This window comes from Ammospiza nelsoni, chromosome 2, assembly GCF_027579445.1.
Source record: "Ammospiza nelsoni isolate bAmmNel1 chromosome 2, bAmmNel1.pri, whole genome shotgun sequence".
Lineage (NCBI taxonomy): Eukaryota > Metazoa > Chordata > Aves > Passeriformes > Passerellidae > Ammospiza > Ammospiza nelsoni.
The window spans coordinates 57,650,691-57,675,948 of record NC_080634.1 but is presented as its reverse complement, the minus strand read 5'-3'; the positions used below and the strand labels follow the sequence as shown (position 1 = coordinate 57,675,948).

The following is a 25,258-nucleotide window of genomic DNA, read 5'->3' as shown; positions in this document are numbered from 1 at the left end:
GCATTTGAATATTTTAATCTGCTTTACTAGCAGTGCGATCAGACAAAACAGTAAAGCATTGAAACACCATTTTACATTAACATTACAAAATACAATAATTTTTTTCTCTATGTATTTACATAAGCAAACATATAGGTATTCAAAATAGAATGCATCTCACCGTTTGGCAATAATTACATAAGTACAGTGCATGGTTGACTGGATGGGATAGATACATAGGAATTTTTACCCTGAAGTGTAAAAAGGATGCACACCAGTTTAGGAGATACATGGTGAGCTTCATGTCTTTGGACATTTTTCAGATGCAGTTTTAAAAGTAATAAAATGTCAATCTACTTGAAAAATTGATGCTGAACAGTTTTTTCAGATGAAGTGGTTTTTTTGGATGCAGATATGACAGACTGACTCAGCATGCTTTTCCTGTCAAGTAGGGGAAGGCCCTAACCTCTGAACCAGTCTGTATGAATGTCTTCTCTTTTTTTTTTTCAACCTGAAAAATTATAAAAAATTCCATTCCATTCTTATGCATAATGAAAACACAGCTTTTTGGAAGATGGAAATGCTGCTCTGAAGCTGGTCATATTAAACCACGGTGTTCATTCCAAGCATGGGCCAAGTGCTGAAAATCCTAGCTTAAAACAGCTGAATTTTTGTCATCTGTCTGCAGTACAATGAGTCCATTAATTGCTATCTACTGATGAACAACCCCTAGCAGATTTGGCATGGTGGCTAGAACAAATTCATATCCTGACTCTGTCATCCTCACTAAGGCAAACTGCACAAAAATCTATTAATATTTTGATGCAGGGTGGCAGAATCAGGCCTTTATAAGTCAAAAATGTCCATAAAGAGCTGGAGATATTGGTCTTTGCTGTGCATTCTTGGCCTTGAGAGGCTACTTAGGCAAAAGCTGCTGACCACTCAATAAAACCGTCTGAGTGCTACAGAATCAAAATGTCAGGCATCACTTTTCCCTGCTTCTAAGCAAAAACTCAGTGTTATGTTCTCTCCAGCTGTCAATTAATGAAATGCTGTTAAGTCTGTTATGTCCAAAACATAGGGGAAAAAAATGATTGTTCAGAGTCACCTTGTAATGAAACTTCAAGCCAGTAATTGAAACCCTCTGTGATTGTAGTGAAACATTCCCTGTCAGTATTTGCAACCTGAGCAATTTGACATTGTGAACAAGGAACAGAAAGTGAAATGAAAGAGAAACAGAGGGCTGATCTGCTCTGCCACATGGGCAAAATGCAGACAGTAAGTGGAGAGCAGAAGCACTGAATGTGAAATGTCCAGTAACAGTTTATTAGCTGCGAGCTGGTGAAGGAGACTGCAGAGCAGCAACTGGGTGCTCAGGAGATTTGGGAGGAATTGAGCTCTGGAGAAGGGCAGGGTGCCATATACATCATACAGGATGCAGGTGGGCTCTGCTCCCTGGCACAAATGGGCAATAAGATCCAAGCTGTCTGTCCCACCTACTGCTTTTGATTGCAAAGCCAGAGAAACTTGCATCAGGTCAGACCTAAATGGCAAAAAATATGGTGATTCCCTCCCCTGGTGGAAGCCTCTTTGTTTCCTTTCCCTTCACATGCAGGTTTAGAGATCTTCAGTCCCCTGTCAATATTCATCATATGAAGGCAATGTGGTTTGGGTACAGATCTAGAGCCTCAGACTCTTCTCACAAAACACCTTTGCTTTTATTACTGCCTGCTTATTCCCTGAGACACCTGTTTCCAAGGGCAGATCCTCAAAACCATCACCCCAGTAGTGGAGTGGAGACATCTGGCCTGTGGGATACAAGATGGGTATTGTACTTAGCTCGAAGTACTAGATTTAGGGTCAATATCAAACTTGACAGGAAAGAGTGGAAAGTCACTGCTCCCAGCTACTGCTATGGTAGTCCTCATACTCAGCTGCCCATACATATTTCATTAAGGCTGAGTCCTAGTAGTGCAATCTTCTGACCATTCCTGAGCAATCTGCCTTAACAGCAATACAGTCAAACAAGGGAAAAATATTTTTAGCAACTAACAGTTTTCTAATAATTCTGTCTTTACAAGCCCTAAACCAAAACCAGGACATTCTTCATAACGGCCTTTTTTAACCAAAGAGAAATGATGAGAGAGAATCTACTTCAACCTTTTACTGAAGACTTTACTCATGCAGAGTTTCCTCTGACATTACTTAAATCAGATTTTGTTGGAATTGAACAGAGCCATGAATCTGGAAGTGGTGCTGAAATTATTTAGCAATGTTGTGCCTGGTTTTCCACTGTTCTCTCACTTCACCTTCCTGTCAACACCAGTGGGAGGGAGCAGGGAATTAAGACCAATAATTTTGAAAATATTACTTTCAATTTTTAAGCTGAACTTGTGAAATTTTTGAATGCAAATAAATTGCAAGTCCTGAAATAAAGATTATAAGTGGTGGTGGACACAGAGGATTATTCAAGTATAATTTACCTTTTAAGATTGCTTATTTAAAATACAGAACAAATGACAGAAAAACCCAGGGACATTTCAGGATGGTTACTGAGGAAGAAAAAATAGCATAAAAACAGTTAACAAAATGTCCATATAATTAATCTATAGCAGTTTCAATAGATTTTTTTAAATACTTTAGGATTTATTTTAAATATATATTAGCAAATGAACCATCATTTTGTTTAAAATTCTGTAAAGTGCTCATTCAGTTAATGATAACAAAACTCAATTGTAGCAAGACAAACTAGCTGGAGTCTACTCTGCAAGAACATCAAAGGACAGCTTAGCTTTCATTTGCAAAGAGAAAAGAAATGCGTAGGTTTCTTCACAGCCCATATTATAATACCAGAAATTGCATTTTTTTTCTTTAAGAAATATATCCTTTAGAATATTAAAAAAATAAGTTTAATAAAGCCTGTGCTTAAAACAGCCAACATACTGTATGAAAAAAAATTGCACATTTGATATCCCTTCAACCCTGCTTTTCATCCACAGGATAATGTGAGGAGTATATGATGTTGTTGGAAGGTCTCTTGAACACAGCTGATTTTCCTAAGCTATCAGAGCTTCTCACAGCAGGTGGAATTTTCAGCACACACAGAGTGGTTGTCATGGCAGCTGCTGACCCTCACACACCACTAACATTTTCGTTCCCTGGGCCGGTACTTCCCTTGGAGGTACCATCTAAACGATGTGTTCCTATCATGACCGCCGAGTAATCCTTGGCCATCATTTTTGCCTCTTTTTTCAAGCTCTTCATTTGTGCTAGCTGGAGCTGTCTGGAGTCATATGCAAGTGCTGGGATAGTGTTCACTAAAATCAGCTGGAAAGGTTTCTTCTCCTCCTTGTAGCGACACTGGATGTAGCGAGAGAAAGCTGAGCGGTAGGTTTTGTTGAACAATGTGTACACGAGTGGGTTGACAGCCGAGGAAAGGTAGCCAATCCAAACAAATATGTTAAGGAGTCCTCCAATGACCTCTTCTTTGCATGACTCCTTGCATATAACAGCCATCACATTGGTGATGAAAAACGGGCACCACATCACAACAAACAGAAAGAAGACAATGCCAAGGACCTTGGAAGCCTTCTGCTCATTGCTGATGGATTGCATGGTTCTCCTCCCTGAAGTCCCCGTATCTCTGTTCAAGGAGCGCTGAAAGAGTTTCTCTGAGGACAGGGAACTCTGAGGGAGGAAGCTGAATGAAGTAAACTTGGTCTTAGGGCCAATGTCATTCACACATAGCATAGCTTCCTTCTGCAGCGACTTGATAGTTAAAAAGTAAGTGACTACCATGATGGTTAGAGGGATGAAGAATGCCACAAAAGAGCCTACTAGAACGAAATTTTCATCTGCAAGTAAGCAGATGTCTTTCTTAAACATGTCCTTCTTAAATACTTTGGAGTCGTCTTGTAGTCCAAAGACAGGTACAGGCATGGAGATACCTGAAGGTGGATGAGAGAAAGAAGAGGTTAAAAACGATAATGAAAAACACTTCCAGACTCCAAGAAAAAACAAATAAATATCTACCTGTCTTCTTCCTGTGGCTGAGGTGATCATAGCTATACACATTACGTCAGTCACACGTAACACATTTGCTTCCTTTCACCTGTCCTATGATACCTGGTAGCCAGAAAAGCCTGATTTTGAATCTTGGCATCCTTATAATGATCTCCAGACTTGCTCCTTGGTCCTTGCCACCTTGGCAATGGATTTTATGAACTATGACCAAGATGACACTATGTATTTCTTTTCTGGAGTGCCATAAGAGTGATTTTGGACTGTTTTTCATTAGAGGATTAAAAGTGTTCTGGCTTCTAAATAATTCTGGGAAATACTAATTTTAGGAGGAAAGATAATTTTTTGTCATAGGTCTAATCTTTCATTTTGTCTTTCTCTTTTCTTGCTGCAATCTCCATATAGTTAAATGCTAAATGCTAACAAAACCCAGCTTCCCATGTGGCAATGGCCAGATGAACAACAGGAACAAATTAAGCACTGAGAGACACTATGAGGCAGCCTGAGATGTAGTTTATCCTGCAGGACTGCAAAAATCCTTCCACTGTATTTCCAGCTAATAGAGGCTGCCTTCTCTGCACACAGCCATGCAAAATTTGTCTTTCCCTGAAGCACGCATCCTTGGCAAGACAAGGTGACAAAGTCCATTCTCCTTGGACTGCTCTGCATGTTTCAAGCCTACTCAGCCATTTCCGCAGGGATTTCTGCAAATGCTGCTACAGTCTGGGTAAAATCTAGCAGCTGCTGTTTCTCTGGTTGTTGGTTTTGGGTTGTCTTTCAGAATTTGTCTCTTCCCCTCCAAATGGATACTGTCTCTCCAAGAGAGGCAATGTTCAGACAATGAAAGAAATTATGTGCCGCAAAGATAGCAAAAGTGGAATGAAGCAGGGGGTGATATTGCAGCCCTGTTTGGATAAAAGCAACCAGGATTCTGATTCCTATGGAAAGTTAGCATAATCTTTGAGCTTCAGTCCTGTTTGCATTTTGGATCAGAAATCTCAGTTGCTGTACCTGGCTTATGAGAAATAAAAACATTGACTACAGAAGAATTTCTTACCATGTGAGGATTCTGTGCCCTACTTTGTTCAGTGGATGCCCAGGAGTGACCTTACTCATTCACAGATGAGTCCTGAAAGATCTGCATTTCAATGGTACTTTCCTCTACCTCACTTTTTTTCCCCTTCTTACCACTCTGCTGCTTAAACTGGGAGTTCTTTAAAAGCACAGCCTGTGTCCTCATTTCACACATATCCAGTGCCCAGCATAACAGCTCCAGTCCTAGAGGAAGACTGTGGAGTACAAGCTCAATACCAAACAATAATTATCACAGTAATAATAATACTATTAGATTATTATTCTGTTCAAGTGCTTCATTCTTTTTGTTCTTCTGGAGCTTCTACAAAGACCTTTTTTTTCTAGGAACACTGTAGCTTATTTTGTCTTTGCAACTTTGAACTGAGTCATGGCATTGCCTCAGGCCACTTTAGAAAAATGCTTTTCTTATCTGCCCAGGGCAGAAGCTGGTGGAGACCCTGTGGTATTACCCTTTCTGTTTCTCCTGCTCAAGCTCTAAATGTTTGAACTTCGGCTTGGAGAAGCCAGTGAGTGAGCTGCAAACGTATGCAGTCTGTGGCAACTCCTGAGCTGAGCTGACAGAAACCTCCAGTGTTTTTAGCTACTGGCTAAAAAGGTCAGAGTCTTCTCACTGAAAGCATGGAGGCAGAGGTCACCATCAGAAGCCAGACTGTCCAGCCATGGCTGAGTAATCTGGGGTGCTGAACAACTCCAGGGAAATGAAGAATGCTTTGAAGTTAGTTTTCTCTTTTTGGATGAGTCGAAGGGATGCTGAAGGCATCCAGCACCTCCCAGCATCATGCTGCAGCTGCACAAAGACACAGCATTAGTCAGAGTAATACCACAAGTTTCCCATCTGCTTCTGCCCTGTGCTGATAACAGCGAGGCTGTTTTTTCATTTAATTCAAAGACCTAGCTTGAGCTGCAGAGATAAAATAAACAGTGGTATTGACAGAGTAAAAAGATGCTTTTCATTACTACCTTATGGTTCAGCTGCATGAGGAGGCATGGGAGCAGCGGCTGCAGCATTAAAAAGAGGAGAATTTTGGTGTAATTTTCATGCTTTTTCAAGTAAAGGGCCAAAGTCTGTTACAAATTCTCGCCTGAAACAAGGGGAGCAATTCCCCAACTGCTCTGTTTTATTCTCAGCAGCTTCTGCAGATTGGCATCTAAATCCAGATTTCTGGCTTTAAAAAAGGGAAATGGCCTTCAGTGTGCAGCAGAAGTTCCTGCATTTCTTTGCCATTCCTTTAACAAGCATGGAAGTGCTGTAGCAGCAGAGCTGTAGCAGGCACTGCTAGTCATGTAAGTTTTTCTGAGTGACCATGCAAGGTATCTTTCCCTTACAGCTACAGGGAAGTGGTCTGTATAGAGTTTGAAAACAGCAGAGATACCACACTTTTGTGGCAGAGAACACTGACAGCTGTAAACTGCTTTTTGTGTAACCCAGTTCAGTTGATGCAGGGCATCCCTCAAATGACACTGTGGCATTCCTGCATGGAAAAAGTTAATGTCCAGCCCAATTTTCTCTTTTCATATCTCTATGGGGACTAAATTTACTATTTTCCTCCTGAAAGGAACAGGGTTTGTCCCCTCTCAACAGCTGGCTTCTGCAGCATAAGTATGGCAAATTCCATGAGGACACAGGGACCAAATTCAAAGGCAGTCATATTTAAACTGGCAGTAAAGGAGCTTCCATGCACAACTCACATTCACTATTTTGATGGGATTTTTAGGAATCATCACATATGTCCAAGAATATCACCCATATGTCATGTTTGGTCAAGATCAAGTTTGTCCTGTAAACCCATAACAAAACGTCCTAGTCTAAAGTTGCGTTAGCATTATTGCAACTGACTGAATTAATTCTTTAAAAGTTGAATATGAATGATCTGTTTCACCTGGATGATTCAGATATATACTCATTGGTTTACTTGTCTTTGCTTTCCAGCTCCCTGCTCTTGGTGACTGGATGTTTAAGGAGACACAGATGGTGCCTGTGCATTCAAATGTCATAAGAAGAAAATCAGCTTCACGCAAAAGGATCATGCAGAGCTACCAGGTAGGGACAAACAGGTGGTTGGGAAGTGAAGCATGTGCCAGCAGTAGATCTGAAGGAAACAACCTGGAAGGGCTGTAACAGCTGTTCCACACCCTGCCCATTCCATGCTCCCACTAGCTGAAGGTCAGTCTGGAAAAAAATCTTTGTATCCCCTGAGGGCTTTTTTATGATTTATCTTCCTTGGCTTTCAAAAGAACCTTGGCATTCAGCACAAAATAGGAGCATCCATTCAAGCACTGAAGGTACATTAGCCACTCCATTTCCCGTTGACATTCCCACTTGGAACATTTTCCCTTGTCAACAAGCCCTAAATATTATGTTCCTCTGGCACAAGGTGGTTTATTTAGATGGTTTGATTTATACACACGTGGCTGTTTCAAACTGTGGATTTTAATAAACCAGACAACAGATCCCAAACAATGAAGATGAGTAATGAATTCTCCATTAAACCTCAAGAATTTGGGCACAGTTTCAGATTGACAAAAGGCTCTTGAAAACACCAAAGGTTAAGAAGTAAAGCAATGGCATCTCTTTTTGTTCTCTCAAAAAGTCTGCTGAAATTGATAAAGGTTGATATAGCGCTACACATTGCTGGCTTCAGAGGTATACAGCAGCCACAAAACCACTTTAACTGGACAGGTAAACTGGGTTTGCAGCTGCCTTGAGCTGCTGAGACTATCAATAAATCAAGGCTATAATTTACAATATGCATGTAGGGCGGCATTCTTGGGTTACTTGGGGTGAAGACAAGGAGGGGGAAGTGAATTGATAAGGTGAAGGTTCTTTCAGTGAATCTCCTTTAGGCAGAAACTGTCAGTCACATACTTTCACCTTGCATATATCTATTTCAATTTTGTTTAATACAAATGAGCATTATTCTGTGCCTTAATAAATGTCTAAGGGTTAGGAGCTATGTTTTAGACATGTCACTACAGTTTCTCAAAAACTTTGGCACCTTTGTTTACTTTCTCATAAAAAACAAAAAACTCTCCCCATCTCAGGTCTTAGCAGTCACTTTGATTCAGACATACCAGGTCATGGGCCAGCTCACGGGCCACTGCACAAAGATGTGCTGAGACACTGGGGACCTCTGAAAGGATTGCTGCTTGACAAGGCCAGTGTCTCATTCAAGCAGCTCAATGGGGCCATATTGTCTAATTTCTTTAGAAAAGCCCATGTTGGTATCTGGTGCCTGTTGGTGCTCAGAAAATATCCTCTGTCGGTACATTCAAACAGTACACAGATGTCCATGTATAACTCACCTGCTACATCCCAAGGCATGCAATGCATAACCTCAGTTTCATGCTGTATGAAAATTTCCTTGTTGCACACTGACATCACATTATTTTTAACATTTTTGACTTAATTAACCACACAAAAGAATATTTGTTCCTTTGGGCTACCATGGTGCCATGTGTGGATGTTTGCTCAAGGAACACAAGCCACAGTGAGTCACTTGTTGCAGGGGGCCATGGACCATGTCTTCCTCTGAGTATCAAGGATGGCAATGTGTCTGGATCTTATATGAGGAGCTGGACTTTAGCAACAGTTACTTCCACTTAAACATCTGCAGAGGAGCTGCTCACTCTGGCTTTGTGTCTCTGCTTGGCATTTGACACTCACCATTATGGTTGGTACATCCTTACATTTCATTGTCATTACATCATTATTTTCCCAAACCTGCAAACAGCTGCTCTCTGCATGCACCTGACAATGTTATTCCCCCACTGACTCCTTTCCAGTCATGACAAACCCTTCACTATGATAATTTTGTTGCTGCCAGAGTAGTGCCAGCCATATTTCCAATGCGCGCAAGTTGCTGATAAGTGGCAGTGCAGAAGCAGAAATTTCCACCTGGGAAGAGGGGATGTTGAAAACCTCAGTGTGGATTGGGAATTACCATCTGAGGCTGCATCTAGTTAGCACGAATGTTAAAAAGCTTCTACCTCCCCTAGTCAGCGTGACAATGTCCCCAAAGTCCTGGGCTAGAATTTCTCCTCACATGTGAGACCAGCGCAGAATTCTTCCCTGGTGGTAGGTATTGGTATTGGTGGAGGTGGAAGTGGATGAGGAGCATTCTCTCACAAATCCCCACATAATATTTGTTTTCAGATGGATTTCCTCAAGAGCTAAGTGAGTGAGTCACAGTGCTGGAGCATCGTCTCCTTTCTGCATCCTGAGAGGCTGTACTCACAGGAATGGAATCAGAGTGGGTCCAGGCATTTTCCTTGTAACTGCTGATAGACCAACTTTAGTTTTTTATTCAAGGGCACACATGAAGCTGGTTTTCTGTATCTTTCCTGTGGAACACTTCATTTGGTCACACACATTCTAGTTAATACAAGTGAAAGGAAAACAAATTTAACATCACGTAGAGGGGGTGCCAGGTAACAGCTGGATTATTATATTAATTTTGAAATGGCTTTGTTCTTGACAGCTCAGAAAATCTCTAAGGAAACATATTATTTAGCCCAGCAGGAGACACATTCGATTCTTTTTATGTGAGAAAAATATGGTGAATGATAATTTATACCATAAATTATCTATTTCACTTTAGAAAAACAAAATCAGCTAAGTATGTGTGTCCTAGTATGTTCCTCATTTATGTCCTCAGTCCTGAAGCCTATTTCATAACAAGAACAGAGATATATGTCTCCAAATTAATTTGTAGAACTGTGATAGTAAAATAACTATTAATAGGATTAGAGGAGAATTACAGGCAGGACAGTGCAAGAAATTAAGGACAGCTGCCCCTTTTTGACCCAGCTGTTTATAAATCCTGGCCTCCAGAGTGAGCTGAGTTCTGAGAGAGGAAGCTGCTGATGGAGTCGCTTTCTGCTTTGATATAAAGCTCAAAATGTGCACACAGCCCTATTTCCTAAAGGCAGCAAGAATACAACAGCAGGAAATAGTTTCTTTGCTTTTGGCTTTAAGTGCTTTTCCTGCCTATGCAATCCTCAAATTCTCTTTGCTAGTTATGCTGTAGGACTTGTTTACAGTCTGGCTCCCCTAATTTTCTTTTTGGATTTTTCAGGCCTTCTGAGTATTTGAGGGAGCTACAACCTTTTGCCTAGCAGCTTCCAGTGGAGCCTATTCCCCAATACAGTCTTTGCTTTTCAGCTGGGGACATTATTTTTCATTTGGACAGAGGCTTCTTCCAAGGTGTTTTTTAGCTTCTCATAGAGATCTCCAATTAAGAGAAGCTGTTAGCTCTCTGTCTAAGGGGGTTACTCAGTCACTAAAGGGCATATAGAAATCTACACCTATCAAACAGCTAGAAATAAATAAAGAAGGTGAGGAAGCAACTTGCCTGGGGGATGCTGGCTGAGTAGAGCCCAAGTCCAAGGTGGACAGCAGCTACAACTCTGCTGCCATTTGGGAGCTGGAAGGGTGCTGGGCATGATGTGCTCCTCCAGGGGATATAGGCAAATGACAACTGTAGGCTAAGGACGCTCTTCATCCATGGTGATTAGAAATGGTAAAAAGTAACTGGCCTTACAATGCAGAGCTTAATATTTAGTCTGAAAATTTTCAAGGGGTTCCACCTGTCTCCAGTCTGTCTCTGCACAGAGGGACAAGGTTCTCCTCCTGCTTTTTGAGCCTGCTGCTTCTGTGGCTCAGCAAAATGCAGTAGAGCAGGTCAAACACCCTTTATCTTTCTGCAAGATCAATTAATGTTGTTTATATTGCATTGGTGCTTTTAAGTTCCTGGTAGCGACGGTTTAATTTCTAGTCAAAAGAAGTTAGAAATGTATGGTTGGCACTGGCCTAGGTAAATATGTTAATTTGCAAAAGAAAAGAACCTTGTGTAGAATCAACTTCAGCCATCTGTGATACCCCCTCTGTTTAGCATATGACCTTTCTGCATTCCATGTCAGGTGACCTCACAGCATTCACTGTTCAGGCCCCTAGGAGAGCAGATTTGGGGATAAGAGTGCTTTGAGAAGAAGGAAATACCATACCTTTTTTACAGGATCTTCCTAGATCAGATGTTATTAATTTGTCTTTTTAGCTATGAAGCTTCAAAAGGATCCTGGGGCTAATTTATTATGTGCTATACATGCTATGTACACAGTAAGGCTTAAAAAAATACTTATAGCAGCAATAAGCCAGAAATTATGGAAAGACCCTAGATATTCCACTGCCATAATCAAATAATGCCTCCTAGAGCAGTCTAAGTGACAAGATCCCCTGATAGTCCTGTTTTTATATCTCTGTCTTTTAATTATTACATGGTGTGATTTGCTGAATGCTGATAATTTACTTAACTCTGCCCTAATCTTCCACTGAACTGAATAGAGATTTCTGTTAGTATCTCTGAGATTTCTTCAGCAATGCTACTTGGCCTCATTGTGTAATTTAAAAGGACACTGAATGTAGCTATCAGATAAATTTTTAAATCATTATTATGAATTTTTTACAATAATTTCACACTCCATCTGAAAGGCAGAGATAAAAAAAACTGTAATTCTTCTGGATTTTCTAGACCTCAGACCATGTCCCAGTTGTTTCTCCATGACTCCTTTTGTGGTTGCTTGCAGAAGCTGCTCAATAAGCAAATTGTCAGCTTCTTACTAGTTACACAAGGAGACTGCAGCAGTGGCTGGACAGTTATTGGGATAGATGTCCTGACATGATGGATAATTTGGAAAGAAAAACAGAATGAGAAGCAGCTTAGAGACCTGCACAGGTCTGAAGATGATGAGTCAGGATCCTGAGGTTTATGTTTCACTGTCCACCTTGCAGCAAATGCCCTTCAACCTGACTGAACTCTGTTAGACCAGCCAATGCCCTGGTCACATTTACAGGGTAATGGTGTTGAAGAAGAGAGAAAAAGGGAGCATATCTGAAGGGATTGTATCTGCCCATATTTCCACCATCTACTGGCGTCTGTGTGGGTGTTACAGCGTGATCCTAGGCTCATCTTTCTGTTAAATGTCGCAAAGCACCTAGGAAATAAAAAGTAAAAACATGATCTGTTCTGTTAACTTCCTCATGTCCTGCAGTAGTATGCAAGGCAGGACTGTATTTAACTGGGGAATTTTCAATCTAAAACCTCTGAGTACTTCTGTGGATGAAAGAGGAAATTTACACTGCTCACTCAGTGCATCTTGGACCTAAAATCACATAGTTTTTCTCTCAGGATACTCACAGTTCAGCTCAGTCTATAATCCTTGCAATAGTGGTCAATTTGACATTTCAAAACTCTGATCAAATACAAGAAGTTGTAAAAAGGCCTATGTTCTGCCAAAAGGAAATAAGTCTTCCCAGTGGGTGTGATTTATTTCCAACATAAAGGCAGGATTGAATACTGTGAAATACACAGATTCCAATTTTGATCAGGCAGAAAAGAAAGCCTTTATCACAATGCTACAGCCTGCTTTCAGGACATCACAGGAGCTCAACAAGCTATTTTCCATCAATGACCCTGGAGGACATCATAGGCAAAATCACCTGACAGGTGTTTCTAAATTTGTCTCAGGTAATTAGGAATATGTTGTTGCAGTTCTGACAAAACACTTGACTTTTATTAGCTGGGCTTCTGCTTAGAAGTGATGCCAATGGCACAGGCCAGGTAATGTGTGGGGAAAGTTAATTACAGCCTGAGTGTTCAATAGTTTGCAATGTTCCTGCTGGTAAAGATAAATGTAAGCCTTTAATTTTAAAAAATTCTCTGATACATGAACCTTTTTTAGTGTCATAAAACAAAACATCTGGCTTAAGCCAAATGTAATAAATATGGAACTTGTGAAATATTTCTGTATAATTTTAAAATGAATGAAATTTTCTCTTTTCTTGACATTTTCTTTTATGCAACACTGTGCTGCTTGTGCTAATGTGCCGCACCATTTTTAATTTAGAAGGTGATTAAATGCAGTCACAGCGTACAGACAACAGAATTTATGAATCCCAACATAATTCCTTGTACCTTGTTCTTTTGTTATCATTTGTGTTGCATGTGGCATTTTCTATGCAGAAATCCAGCTCCTCTGACTAGAGATGCTGCCGTTTTTCTTAAAATGTTCCATTTACTCTGATATATCCTACAAAGAGTGACTGGCTGATTGTAGGTCATGTTGGCACCCACCAACTTCTTATTCAAAAAACCCTCATAACAGGACAGGTCTGGTCCAAATGAACTTTATGCTTCTTGCTGGTAGCTTCAAGAGGAAGAAGAACATGGTCCTTATGGTCTTCAAAACAAAGACAAGTTTTTTTAGAAAAAGGGAACTAATTATTTCATCTTCACCTTGACTAAGCAGGCTCTTTTCTATCAAAAATACAGCTCTATTGCCTTTAAAAATAAAACCAAAGCAGAAAGAAATGCCACACAATACTGATATGACCATCCCTCATTCCTTTCACTTCACTTTCATTCCTTTTCCTTGCAAAAGGACTGCTCACAAAATGAGCGTGTGTCTTTTTCATAGGCAAAACCCTTCATCTCATCCTGATGTAATTACCCAAAGAACATGGTAAATATATACATAATAATTATTCTTCCTTTGATGACACATATTTACTGGTATAATATATTCTCCCCCATCCAGATGAATGCTGGATTGCTCAGTGTCTTTGGTTTGCAAAGGTGTCCCTACGGACACATGCCTGTGTCTCATATCTTTATGTTTCCAAATTTGGAGAATTTAGAAAGCACTTCAATCATTAACATTCCTTTAAGTATTTTTTTCCATAAAGACAAGTAAAATGTTAGTAACACCTCCTTGTCAGATGAACAAACATGTACAAGTTCAAAATGCAATGAATGCAGATAATTTCCTTAACTCTGTATAGAAATTGAAAATGCAAGGTTTTTAAACCTTTGTAGTTAGGTGAGGGAGATATGTGTGGTAAGCTGATGGTCTGGTGGATGTGTTCACTCTTCTGGGAAGAACAAATCATGCAAAGGGTTCTGTTACATGGAAAACATGGGGATAATTTACTTCAAAGTAAATAGGATATTTGTGTGTCTTTCTCAGAAGCATCTGAAGTAATGCCTCATGACCAAAATACATGTGCTAGTCAACTCAGAAATGTGCATCAGAGCACTGAATGTTCCTTTTCCATGGACCCCAGACAACCTGTACATGAAGGGCTGGTTCTCATTAGTTGTCACTACTGTAGGAGTCATTAGTATGGCAATGAACTTTCTACTGACGTAATTGCTGCTGCCTACTGAGCCTCATACATTGTGTCTCTGTGAAGAAATACGGTGAAGATTCTATTTCTGAGATGGTTCTGAAGCTCTAATACTTTATTCATGATATTTCAGGCCAACACCCTTCATTATAATTGATGTAAATTTCTCTGTATGTTGTGCAACAGTTTTTTTTCAATTTTATCAATTTTATTTTTATGGCATCATCTACATCCACAAATCATAAAGGTCACAGGGCAGCCCGAACATAAAAACTACAGTGTTTGCCCCTGAGACCCTGCAGGTGGAGTGAGCAAACATTATTTTCATTCTCTGAGAGATGGTTTCATGAGTATGATAAAAATAAAAGAAATGTTCCCTAGGGAAATGATAGTGTAGTAGATATTTTAAGTTTAGCTCCAGCACTTCCAAATGTAGGTGCTAAGCTTTAAATCTATATTGCCAGAGTACTGTTCAGTGTGTAATTATTTGCAATTTTATATATTTTGGCTGTATATTTCATGTTTTAGCAAATTATCTTTTCCTATGCCAAGGCATCCATGAATTAGAATTGATTGAAATGGCAAATTATGTCACCTGGAAGAAATGGATGTGTAGCAGATTCAGGACAGGGATTCCCAGCCTGCAGTTTATTAGCTGTTTGTGCCCTTTGAAACCAGTAAAGGGATTTTCAAATGAAAGCTGTGCTTGACAGAAAGACTGAGCCTAAGGAGACCAAAGCTGTCAACAAAACACAATCCAGAGGCACAGGTAGTTGAAGTCTCCCAATCCCTGCTGCTTCCCTGGCCCTTCAAATGCTGTAAGGCAGCAAGAAGCCATGCAGAGAAATCGCAGGCTGCCTGTGAAGGAGGTGTAAGCCTCTGTATCAGCATAAAATTTTACACTGCCAAATTAGCTGGGGGCTCAGTTGCACTGGGCTTGATTTGTACACCTGGGGCTAACTTCACTCTGCACTTCGGAGAAAGTTGCTTCACATGCTACAGTATTTCTCATTTTCGAAGTCTCAAAAGCATTGGCAAAATTTTAGAGTTATGTGGTGGGAGGTATTTTACCAGATTCATCCAGATCCATGTTGGGCTTTTTTTTCTGCATGAAAAGTACTGAATAAATCTAAGTTGTTAGTGACTGGGGAGTGCAGAGACTGCCTGAAGGCAGTGAACAGATGTGTAGGCTGAGTGAGAAATGATAAGAGAAAACTCAGCTTAGAGTGCTTGGGCTTCATCAGACTTCACATTACTTAGACCATTAACAGAGGAATAGAAAGAAATAAGAAATGAGAAATGTTATATATAAGGACTTCACATTCATGCCTGTAATTCTTTTATGTTACCCTTCAAAGAGGGGATGATGCACTGTTGGCCTCTTGCAGAGCAATGCCTTTGTTAGGCCCATTAGGGACTCAAAGGTACTTTACATGTATTTTTCAGTATAGGCTCTATTTACAATTCTATAGATTTTACTTCCATTCAAAATTCTATTTTTCTCCAGCAAGGAAAAATCCTTTGGCTTTTTACACCTGTTCTCAATAATAAAGCACCTCTGTGCTTTAAAAGAAATGGAATAATTTTCAGGGTTTAATGAGCTTTTGCCTTCAACAACAAATAATCTAATTATCTAACCACTGTGCACACTGGATGATTTAAGAATTAAAGACACAATTAGAATCTGTTACAGTAATTAGAATCTATTTTAAACCAATTGCCTGTGGCATTACACGGTCAAGTGAAACATAGGCTTCTGGCTAAATGCTCTTCTTCCACTAAATGCAAAAACAAATGTTACCACAATTTACTTTTTTTAAACTGATAAAATCAAGATTTCAGAAGTGAAGTAAACTAAACTATCTGTGCTTTTTTTCTGCTGTTTTTAAAATGCTTCATATGTCACTGAAGCCAATGGAAGTAAGATCACTGATTGCCTTTGGTTAAAATTGACAGAATATATTTGTAGTGAATAAAAGGAAAATTACAATTTTAGGGAATGAAAGTGTAATTAATTGGGTACACTAGAAGTTATAATCTAGGTGAGTTGGGTTCAGGCCCAACAAATCAGCTAGAAGTATTTGCAGGAGTCAGTGAGCAGGTGTATAAGGGTAATCCAGCTGATATAACATTCCTGGATTTCCAGAAGTCCCTGACAATACTTTTTATCAAAGGCTGTTAGTGAAATTAAATCCTAATGACAATAGAAGAAAGATCCTCTTGTTGAAAAAGAATGGGTTGAAAGACAAGTGGTAGGATTAAATGGTTTGTTTCCATATTGAGGGTGGTAGAAGGCAGCATCTGAAAGCCCTGTATGTTCATCAATGCTGTTCAGTTTAGCCTGAGCTGTTTGCATGGTCACTGGAACCGATTAAATGCACCGCCAACACACAACTCTCTGCTGCTTCTCCCTTCTTCCTCTGCTAAAATGAACAACTGTACTGGGGAACATAACACCTTTCAGTTCTTTCTCTTGCTTTTTACCCTCCATCTCATACTTCACAAGAGTTCACAGGTCACCAGCTGAATGGAAAACTGTAGGAAAATAGGGAATTCAAAGGGTGTCTGTTCGAGGCTGGAGAGCAAAACCTTGGATCTGAATCTGTAAGTGAGATGGCAGCTACACCAGGTGCTGTGGAAGGTGTGTTGTGCCCAACACCACCTCTGCCTGTGCCAGATATCATAGAATGGTTTGGGTTGGAAAGAACCTTCAAGATAATCTCATTCCAACTCCCCTGCCACAGCTAGGGACACCTGCCACTAGACCAGGTTGCTTGGAGCCCCATCCAGTCTGTCCTTGAGCACCTCCAGGGATGGAGCATCCACAGCTTCTCTGGGCAATCTGTGCCAGTGTCTCACCATCCTGACCTCACTCATTCCAGTGAGAGTTCTTAGCCATAGCTGTGTGAAAATGCAAAGAGTTAAATCCTTTATAGCCCTGTCACTCTAAGTAGCACTGAGAGCCTGGAGACTGGTAAATGATACATGGAGCACCTCTTTGTTCAGAAAGCATTTCCTGTTAGTAAGTGATACAGAAAGCACCTTCAGAAATCCATTTACTACATATTCCTAGCTGGAAGGTGGCAGATCAGGAGGATAAGGGTTGATGACTGACTGACAGGTTGCATGGGTGCTCTGGGATCTGTCAAGATTCCTTACAATAACTGGCATTTTTTCTTTTTTCTAGTAATACAGAAATATGGCACAGTGCAAACTTAGTCCAGCCTGGCTCATCAGTTTCCTATAGCTTCTTCCTATGTGTTTGCTTTCTTATCTGTCCTCTGGAGCACATCCCATTTGCCATAGCTTGTTGCCAGGTTGGAAACCAACCAGTCTTCCTTCAGCTGGTCTCCCAATGCCCCTTGCTTCCATGAGACTAGAAACCAGCTGAGCATCACTTCATTCATGCCCACCTAAGTGTGCTTGCCTACATTAACTTGTACCTATTTAACCTTCTCACTGTTTTGATGACATGAAATTTGTGAATGAGATGGAGTTATCCTGTTATCCTTCCTATTTTCCTGACATCCACTGTTCCTTTACACATGTCCTTATCCAGCTGCAGTAAAGCAGGACTCCGTCCTCTTCACTCATGCCACACTTGAGAGGTTTCCAATAAAATAAGGAGTTGTATTTTTCAGAGTTCTACAAATAGGGACCACATTGCTATCACTTGCCATGATAATAACAAGTAACATCTGTGACTCATCTCCTCACTGTTAGAAGATAGTTTCTCCAGAGAGCAGAAAAGGTGTTTTTACAATGGATATGTTACTAGTTATTACTGCAAAAAAAGATGTAACTTTTGAAACAAAATATCAAGCGATCAATTAAATAAACCCTCCTGCCACAGGACATAAACCATGTTCTAACTGGTAGGGGTAAAATAACACGTTTTTTCCAGATTCCTTTTAATAGTGAGCTGATTCAAACACTCTGAGAAAAGATGCTGAGCAAAGTGGACCACTGGTTTGCCCCTGGAATGGTCATTCTGATCATTCTATGAATTTGTGTTTAAACAGGACAGTAATTTCACACATACTAAGCACAAGGCACCACACACAAGTGCAGACAAACACAGTATGCACAATTTTAAGGGATGCTTGACTTACTTATGCTATATAGAGAGAAATGCACTGAAAATACTTGTACTTAGCAGTTTCAAAAACTGGAAAAACTGGACAGAGTAGGTAATATGTTTTCTACTGAATTAAAAAATGTGACTGTAGAAGAGACAAGATATGATTCATTTAAATGAAGACATTTGCATCTGAGTTGTTATAGGCTTCCTTCATAGTTGAGAACTAGGTATGTTTAGGATGGATTTTACCTGGCCTGTGCCAGATATCTACATCTGATCAGGTGAATGCACCCCAGAGCCAGATGCTGTTGAACCTCATCAGGTTGTGTAGAATGCAGAACTGTCCTCCTGTTGAGTGAAGACTCCCATGATTTCTTGTTGTGCAGCAGAAGACACAGTATTTTAAATCTTAACAACCCTAGACTGCTTTTTCTCAGACTGTGGGCCAGGATCAAAAGGGAGGTCAGGAGACAATTTAGAGTGCCAGGCTGGCAGCATGTTAAGCATCATCTCCTTTCCCTACTCTGGGAAGAGTGGCAAGGGATCACTGTTACCACTTGCAATAATTTGTATTAGCCAGGGAAGGAGCTAATTTCCTTTGATTGCTGACAGCTCACATCTCTTCTAGGGCACAAGAGTGAATTTTTCCTGCCTCTAATACAAGTGAGCTGCCAATGCTCAAGGGTCTACAAGCACTGAAAGGGAACTGTATTTTCAAAGCATTTGAGAACCTCCACCCCAGCTGTGTGAGGAAATTCCTGATGGCATCAGACACCAAACTGTCCCAACTCCCATGCCATAAGATTGCTCTGTAAATGCCACTATCAGGGGAATGAAAGATCAGTGTTCCCCTGCCTAGTTTTGAGGCTCTGGGTTTTGCCAGTGCACAAAGAGATTTGTGTACTATGCCATTCAGAACACCTATTTTGGATGTAACTCTGAACTGTCCTCTGGAGAGACTCCTCTCACTCTCACTGCACACAGTACCTGCTGTCTCCTAAATAGGATGCATAAATTCCCCACCATACACACCAAGAAAGGCAGAGAAGATCTGCCCATGAGAAAAAGCTCTAAGCAAATTACCTAAATGAGAAATTGGGACAACTGACTTACATATAACAGGGAAATACTGTTTTTCAGTTGATATATTTTTTTTCTCTTCAGATGTTTAGGTAATGATGATTCATCAGTATGGGAAATCAACACATCTTTAAAATAAACTTGAATGTGGTCATGCTATCATTGATGTATATTCTTTCAGTGCTGCTCAGTTCTCCTCCATTTCCCACTGTTGCTGATTTCCATTGCATAATTACTATATTACATCACTTTCACAGAAGTGAAAAGCAAAATACTGCAGGCAGAGAATAAAGTTTTAGACTGCAGTATATACATCAAATCCTCTCAAAAGCTGGAAACCTGCAATTACAAGCTGAAATGTTGCCTCACTTACCAACTGATATGGTCCAAACAGCAATGATTTTGGCAAAAGCCTTGGTTCTGGAGTTGAAGCGGCTGTGGTGGATGGGGTTCCGGATGGCAATGTAGCGATCCAGCGAGATGGCACAGAGGTGCATGATGGATGCTGTGGAGAACAGCACGTCCAGGTAGATCCAAATGGCACACAGCTTCCTGGGCAGAGGCCATTCGTATCCTGCACAAGAGAAAGCTGGCATCAGCTAAAGATGTGGATATATCCCTTGTTGTGACACGTGCCTTAGTGCATATATCCTTCTAGGAGGATAGTAGTAAGTACTATGTAGTAGTAAGTGTTACATGTAGAAGCTGCCTGACATTGTTTTAAGAAAATATTTTTATTTGTTTGCAGCCTTCTAACTGTAGCTTTTGGGGTTAACTCTGCTTCTTTCCCAGGCTACAGGAAGCATATGTGTTTTCTTTTTAATTCTATTTGCATAATGCTAGTGCTTGGTGCTATGATTAAACATTTTTGGCAGCAAATCTATGAAAAGAGAAGCAATTTTGTCATTGTAAACCTGCAAGTTCTCAATTTTGCTTTAGGACTTTCTATCCACGTAATTACTGCATTTTCAACACCTGCTGATATGCAAAGCTGCCTTAATTCTGAAAATAAAACTTTGGATTTAATGGAAACTAAAGAAGAAAAATTATTTATTGCATGCCAGTGATATTTATCTCACCTGTCTTTAGGCTTCTACCACATACCTAAATGAGGATATTCCCTCTGTCAATGAATATTGATAGGCTCCTCCAGGGAAAGCAAGCCAAAGCAGATGCATTAGTGTTTACCAATATCCAACCTACAGCTTCTTTGCTGCTAATTAAGCCCTTACTTTTTCCCTGTTTTTTCCACTATCTATGAAGATTAATTGATTACTTTCCTTTCTCAAAGCTATTGGGAGATGGCTATCATGGTTTGCCCAGTTTTGTGTTTATTTTTTTATCTTCCAGTCTAAGAAAAGCCTAGTAATTTATCTTTTTCTTACAGATCATGCTTTTAAAACTTTTTTCCTTTTTGTTTTTCTGCCCTGGAATGCATTAATTTATCTGTATAAATATGCATCTTGTATATCATTCAGTGACTAAAAGAGGACTCTTACTCTTGCAAAGGCCTCCTGACTGCTAAGTGAAATACAAGACTTCTTCATGGATCTTGAAGCGAGTGTCTTTACTTATACAACCTGGAATGGTAAGTGTCTTTTTAATGAAAATATCATTCTAGTTAAGGACATTTAGCTAATGATACATTTTGACAGCCAGATCTTGTTCAGCATTCTTGAAGGCCGGACAAATTTCACCAGCAGAAGCTGGTTTGCTTCTTTACCTTTGCACTTATCCTCGCTGAATGCTGTTTGTTGGTTTCTCTTCAGGGGTCCAGATTCTTGTTGATGATTCTCATCCTGTCCCTCTGAGTGCCTGTAACCTCTCCCAGCTTGGTGCTTTTGGAAAGCTGTGTAAGCTCTCACTCCAACTATACATGTTGTTCAGAGCAGTACTGAGCAGACCCAGGCTAAGCAGAGCCCTGCAGGACCCCCATTCAAAATCCCTTCTATTCCTGCAGGGAACCACTAATAGCTCTCCTTGGAGCAAGTTTTGCAGTTGTCTTGTAGTGATTTAATTCAGAGGATATTTACCCAAGCTGCCCATAATAGTGTGGCATGGGAAAAAGCCAAAGCTCATATTGTGAGAATATGTAAGTATTTTGGGGACTGCCTGTCTTCCTTTGGAGATACAGTACAAGATTTGCAGCAGCAGGAATGGAAGGAGAGGTGGAGGAGGAAGATCTGTGCCTAATTACATTTAGTCTCAGTGAGTACTGAGGAGACCTATTTCTTGCTGTTCTTCTGTGGGTTGCTGTAATACAAGCTGACCCTGGCAAGCCATACAGCAGTTATGGATGTATTTTATCATGTTTTCTGCTCTTCTGTTGGGAAGTTTGGTCCCTGGAGTGTGTTATGTGATGGCTGGCTTTCAGGGGCATGACTTCCCAGTAGCATCTCTCTGTCAGGCCAGGCCAGTTTACACAGGGAAAACCATCAAAGTATTTTTACACTTGACAACATACATCTTCTCTTGCTTCAGTGACCTTTGGGAACACATTTGTCATATCTTTCTAGACTTCTCATCTTTGCAGTAGACCAGGATGGGGCAAGCATAAAACAGTATCAGTATATGAGAGGAGAAAACTCTGGATGCAATAAGGTGCCCCCTTAATAAGGGTGTAGATAACATCTTCCAGGAAGTTTTCTGCTCTGGAGTCATGCCCACCTTGGCAGGACTTACTGGGTGCTGCCTTTTCCAGCAGTCTGGGGCTGCTGGGTGGATGGAGAACCCTGCCCAGCCCAAAGGGTGCAGACTGGCACAGGCACATGTCCGGCATGGCTGGGCACCCAAACCAGAATTGCCCACAAGAAAATCATCTCTGGACAAAGCAATCACCATACTCCTTCAAGGGCCTGCAGGAGGAGTGGTGGGGGCACTCTTCTTCCTCAGGCTTGGGGGTGTCTTGGCAGAGCAGGTGTGTTCAAAGGCCTCCAGTTTGAGCTCAAGACTCTCAGTATACGTGATGTGGCTGAAGTTGAGAAGCTGCAGCCAAGAAAGTGCTCCTGTGGAAGGGCAGGTTTCCCTCCGTGCCAGCACTGATCATCCTGCAGGTTGATGGTGCACCACACCACGATGGTTCTCCTGGTACCACTGCGTGCCACCAGATGATTTTTCACCCCAAGTTATGCAGCTTCCATCCCTGGTCTAGCAGGGGAAGAAGCAGGGGAGAGGGGGCAAAGCCAGCGCAGCCCCTGCCCGGTGCCCCGGCCGTCTCCGGCAGGGCGGCGCAGCCTCGCCCGGCCCGGGGGCTCCGGCTTCCAGCCCCGGCCCCAGATCCCTCCCCAGACACGGCTCCGGCGCCTCCTCCCTCGGCAGCGGAGCCCGGCCAGCAGGAGTCCCTGTTGCTTGTCTCAGGGAATCGCGCACGACTCTAATCTCACCCATCGGACGATTCCTGCTTCACGCTGCTTCTCCCGCCAAAGATAATCGCACACTAATACGGTAAATCACGGTGTTGCACCATGACTGATGCCAAATGCGGTCAGCAAATGCTACTGGGGGCGATCTGTGTAGAGATACTGAAAACGGAAAATAAACTTCCAACTTTCTGGATTAAAACTCCATTAAGAACAAGCCCATGTTTGGACCTTAAGTCCAAAAGTAGTGAAGTAATAGAAATCTTTTCAAACCATCTACTTTCCTCCTGACAATGTGTAGCTTCTCTTTGAACTGCAGCAATTCAGTAGCATTGGAAGGCTCATTTCTGAAGTTTAAGGACACTAACAGCCTGACAAAATTGGTGCTGAACACATAGGGTGCTGCTTGTTCTGGCATGGGCTGTGCTGCAAATGATTTTGGTGAAAATGAGAAGAAAGATCTGCTATTAATCACCTGCAAGGGCATGAACTGTGAGTCACTATTAACTTAATTAACTTCTCTTAAGAAATAATAGTTTTGCATTTATAAATGTTACTAAACAGGCAGAAAGCCCATCCATTTCTTAACTCCTGCAATATTTATTCCAGCATTTGCTAGTAAGTAGATATCTAAGCAGGGTATTGGTGATAAGAAAATTATTTACATTTTTATTATTAACTAATTAAGGAGGCTGCCTACTTTGAATCTAAAAGCAGTCATCAGTGTTTCAGTGCATATTTGCAGAGGAAAGTAACTGGCAGGACCCTACATTCTCATTGGGAATATGAAAATTATGTGCCGGGGAAAAAACCTGAAAGCAATAGAAAGAGTAAAGCACCTTCATATACACTTGGAGACAATTCATCTGACAACTGAGTGATAAACTGATGTTATGGACTGTGTTTAAAATGCCTGCAGCTGGAAATACAAAATAGGAAAAGATTCAAGTACTTCACCTGTTCCACCCATTAACCAGTGACACACATTTCAATTTATATGGAGTGATAACAATTTTCTGCGGTAAGAGAATGAAATCATAATGAGAACAAGATGTTATTGCATGCAGTGTTTAAGGCTTATCAATACATGCAGCAGTTACACAGCTAATACTCACCATACAGTATGGTTAACATGGACACAGGCATGACAAGGAAACCCAGCAGCATATCAGCTATTGCAAGTGACATTAGAAAATAGTTAGTGGCATTCTGTAGTTTTTTCTCCAGTGAAACAGCCATGATGACGAGAATATTTCCAGCAATGGTTAAAACAATCACTATCACTGTCAGCAAAGCCGGCCAGTTTTTCTGTGAAGGGCAACACGGTGGGCTCATGTTACTTTCACATGAAAGATTGGTTAGGTTGTCAGAGTTCACAGTCAAGTTGCAGAGATGTGATATATTAATTTCTCCAGCTCCATAAACATTTCTGTAGAATCTTCTCTCATGGTTTATTTGTATGAAGGAGTTTGCAGTTGGGTTCACAGAGGTCTCTCCATCACAAAGAATATCCATTGCTAAGTCCAAAACCACAGAGATAAATTGTGAAAAACAGGAAATTATCACCCTTTGCCACCATTGGGCATTATATTCCTCAGCTCTCCATGCCAGAAGTTGAGGGTGCACAATGTTTTGTCAATTGTATTTTTGCCACTGGTGCGATGCAGAAAAACATACCAGAATAACTCCAAAAGCTGAAATGTTCTGTTTTCAGTTCCAGAGGAAGTCCAGTGTTAGCATATATTGAAAATCCAGCTGAAAAGTAAAACCAGGCTGTAGGATACAGAATGTGGACTTGAGGCTTCAGAGAGCAAAAATGTTGGAGAAATAAAAGACATAAAACTTTTGCAACCACTAGGACTCCCCTCTGGAGCTACGTCTTATTGCTATTGGTAACTGCTATCACACAATTTTAAACACAGCAGTATTAAAATATCTTGCTGTATTAAACAGCAAAACTCTTGCTTCTCTATTAAGAAAGTTGATTAATGATTCCATCCAGCATCTTTTTCTTGAAATAATTAAATATGCTCTTATTTATAGTGCATCTTCCATAATATGGCTGATAGTCTCTGTCTTCTGTTGTATTTCAGAACCATTTTCAGCCTCATATCAGAGACTACACATTCTGTTCCATGCTGATTTTTGTAGCTAATTGTACCTTTTGGCCCAGCATGGCTTCAGAATGGAAATTAAACAACTAGATATTGTTATAAAAGAATACAATTTAAGGAAGACTTACATTGCACTTCAGAGCCCACTTTCAAACCGCAAACAGATGCACTTTGCACCCTGGTTTACAATATTCTTCGCTGTGTTTAGCCAGTTCTGTGTCTTTTTTTCTTCAGCCTCCTCCACAATGGTGGTATTTAAAATAGTTTTTTGACTTCTAAACTGCACACTTGAGTGAAGCCAGTTCCTGTGCTGCGAGGCTTGCTCTTTTCTTCTGAGAGATAGGCTGCT

General features: G+C 40.7%; 1 protein-coding gene across 2 annotated transcripts; it reads right to left on the bottom strand.

The window, feature by feature from the left end:
- Positions 1-2,604: 2,604 nt before the first annotated feature.
- Positions 2,605-25,258, bottom strand: HTR2A (5-hydroxytryptamine receptor 2A). Of its 2 annotated transcripts, XM_059466054.1 has the most exons (4): positions 25,038-25,258; positions 23,911-24,568; positions 19,810-20,010; positions 2,605-3,926 (listed from the first exon to the last, which is right to left on the bottom strand). In XM_059466054.1, the coding sequence occupies exons 2-4, from the start codon at positions 24,308-24,310 to the stop codon at positions 3,112-3,114; spliced, it is 1,416 nt and encodes a 471-aa protein (XP_059322037.1). In that variant the 5' UTR covers positions 24,311-24,568; positions 25,038-25,258; the 3' UTR covers positions 2,605-3,111. The 2 variants fall into 2 exon arrangements, with proteins under 2 accessions (XP_059322037.1, XP_059322036.1); XM_059466053.1 differs by having other exon boundaries at positions 23,911-25,258.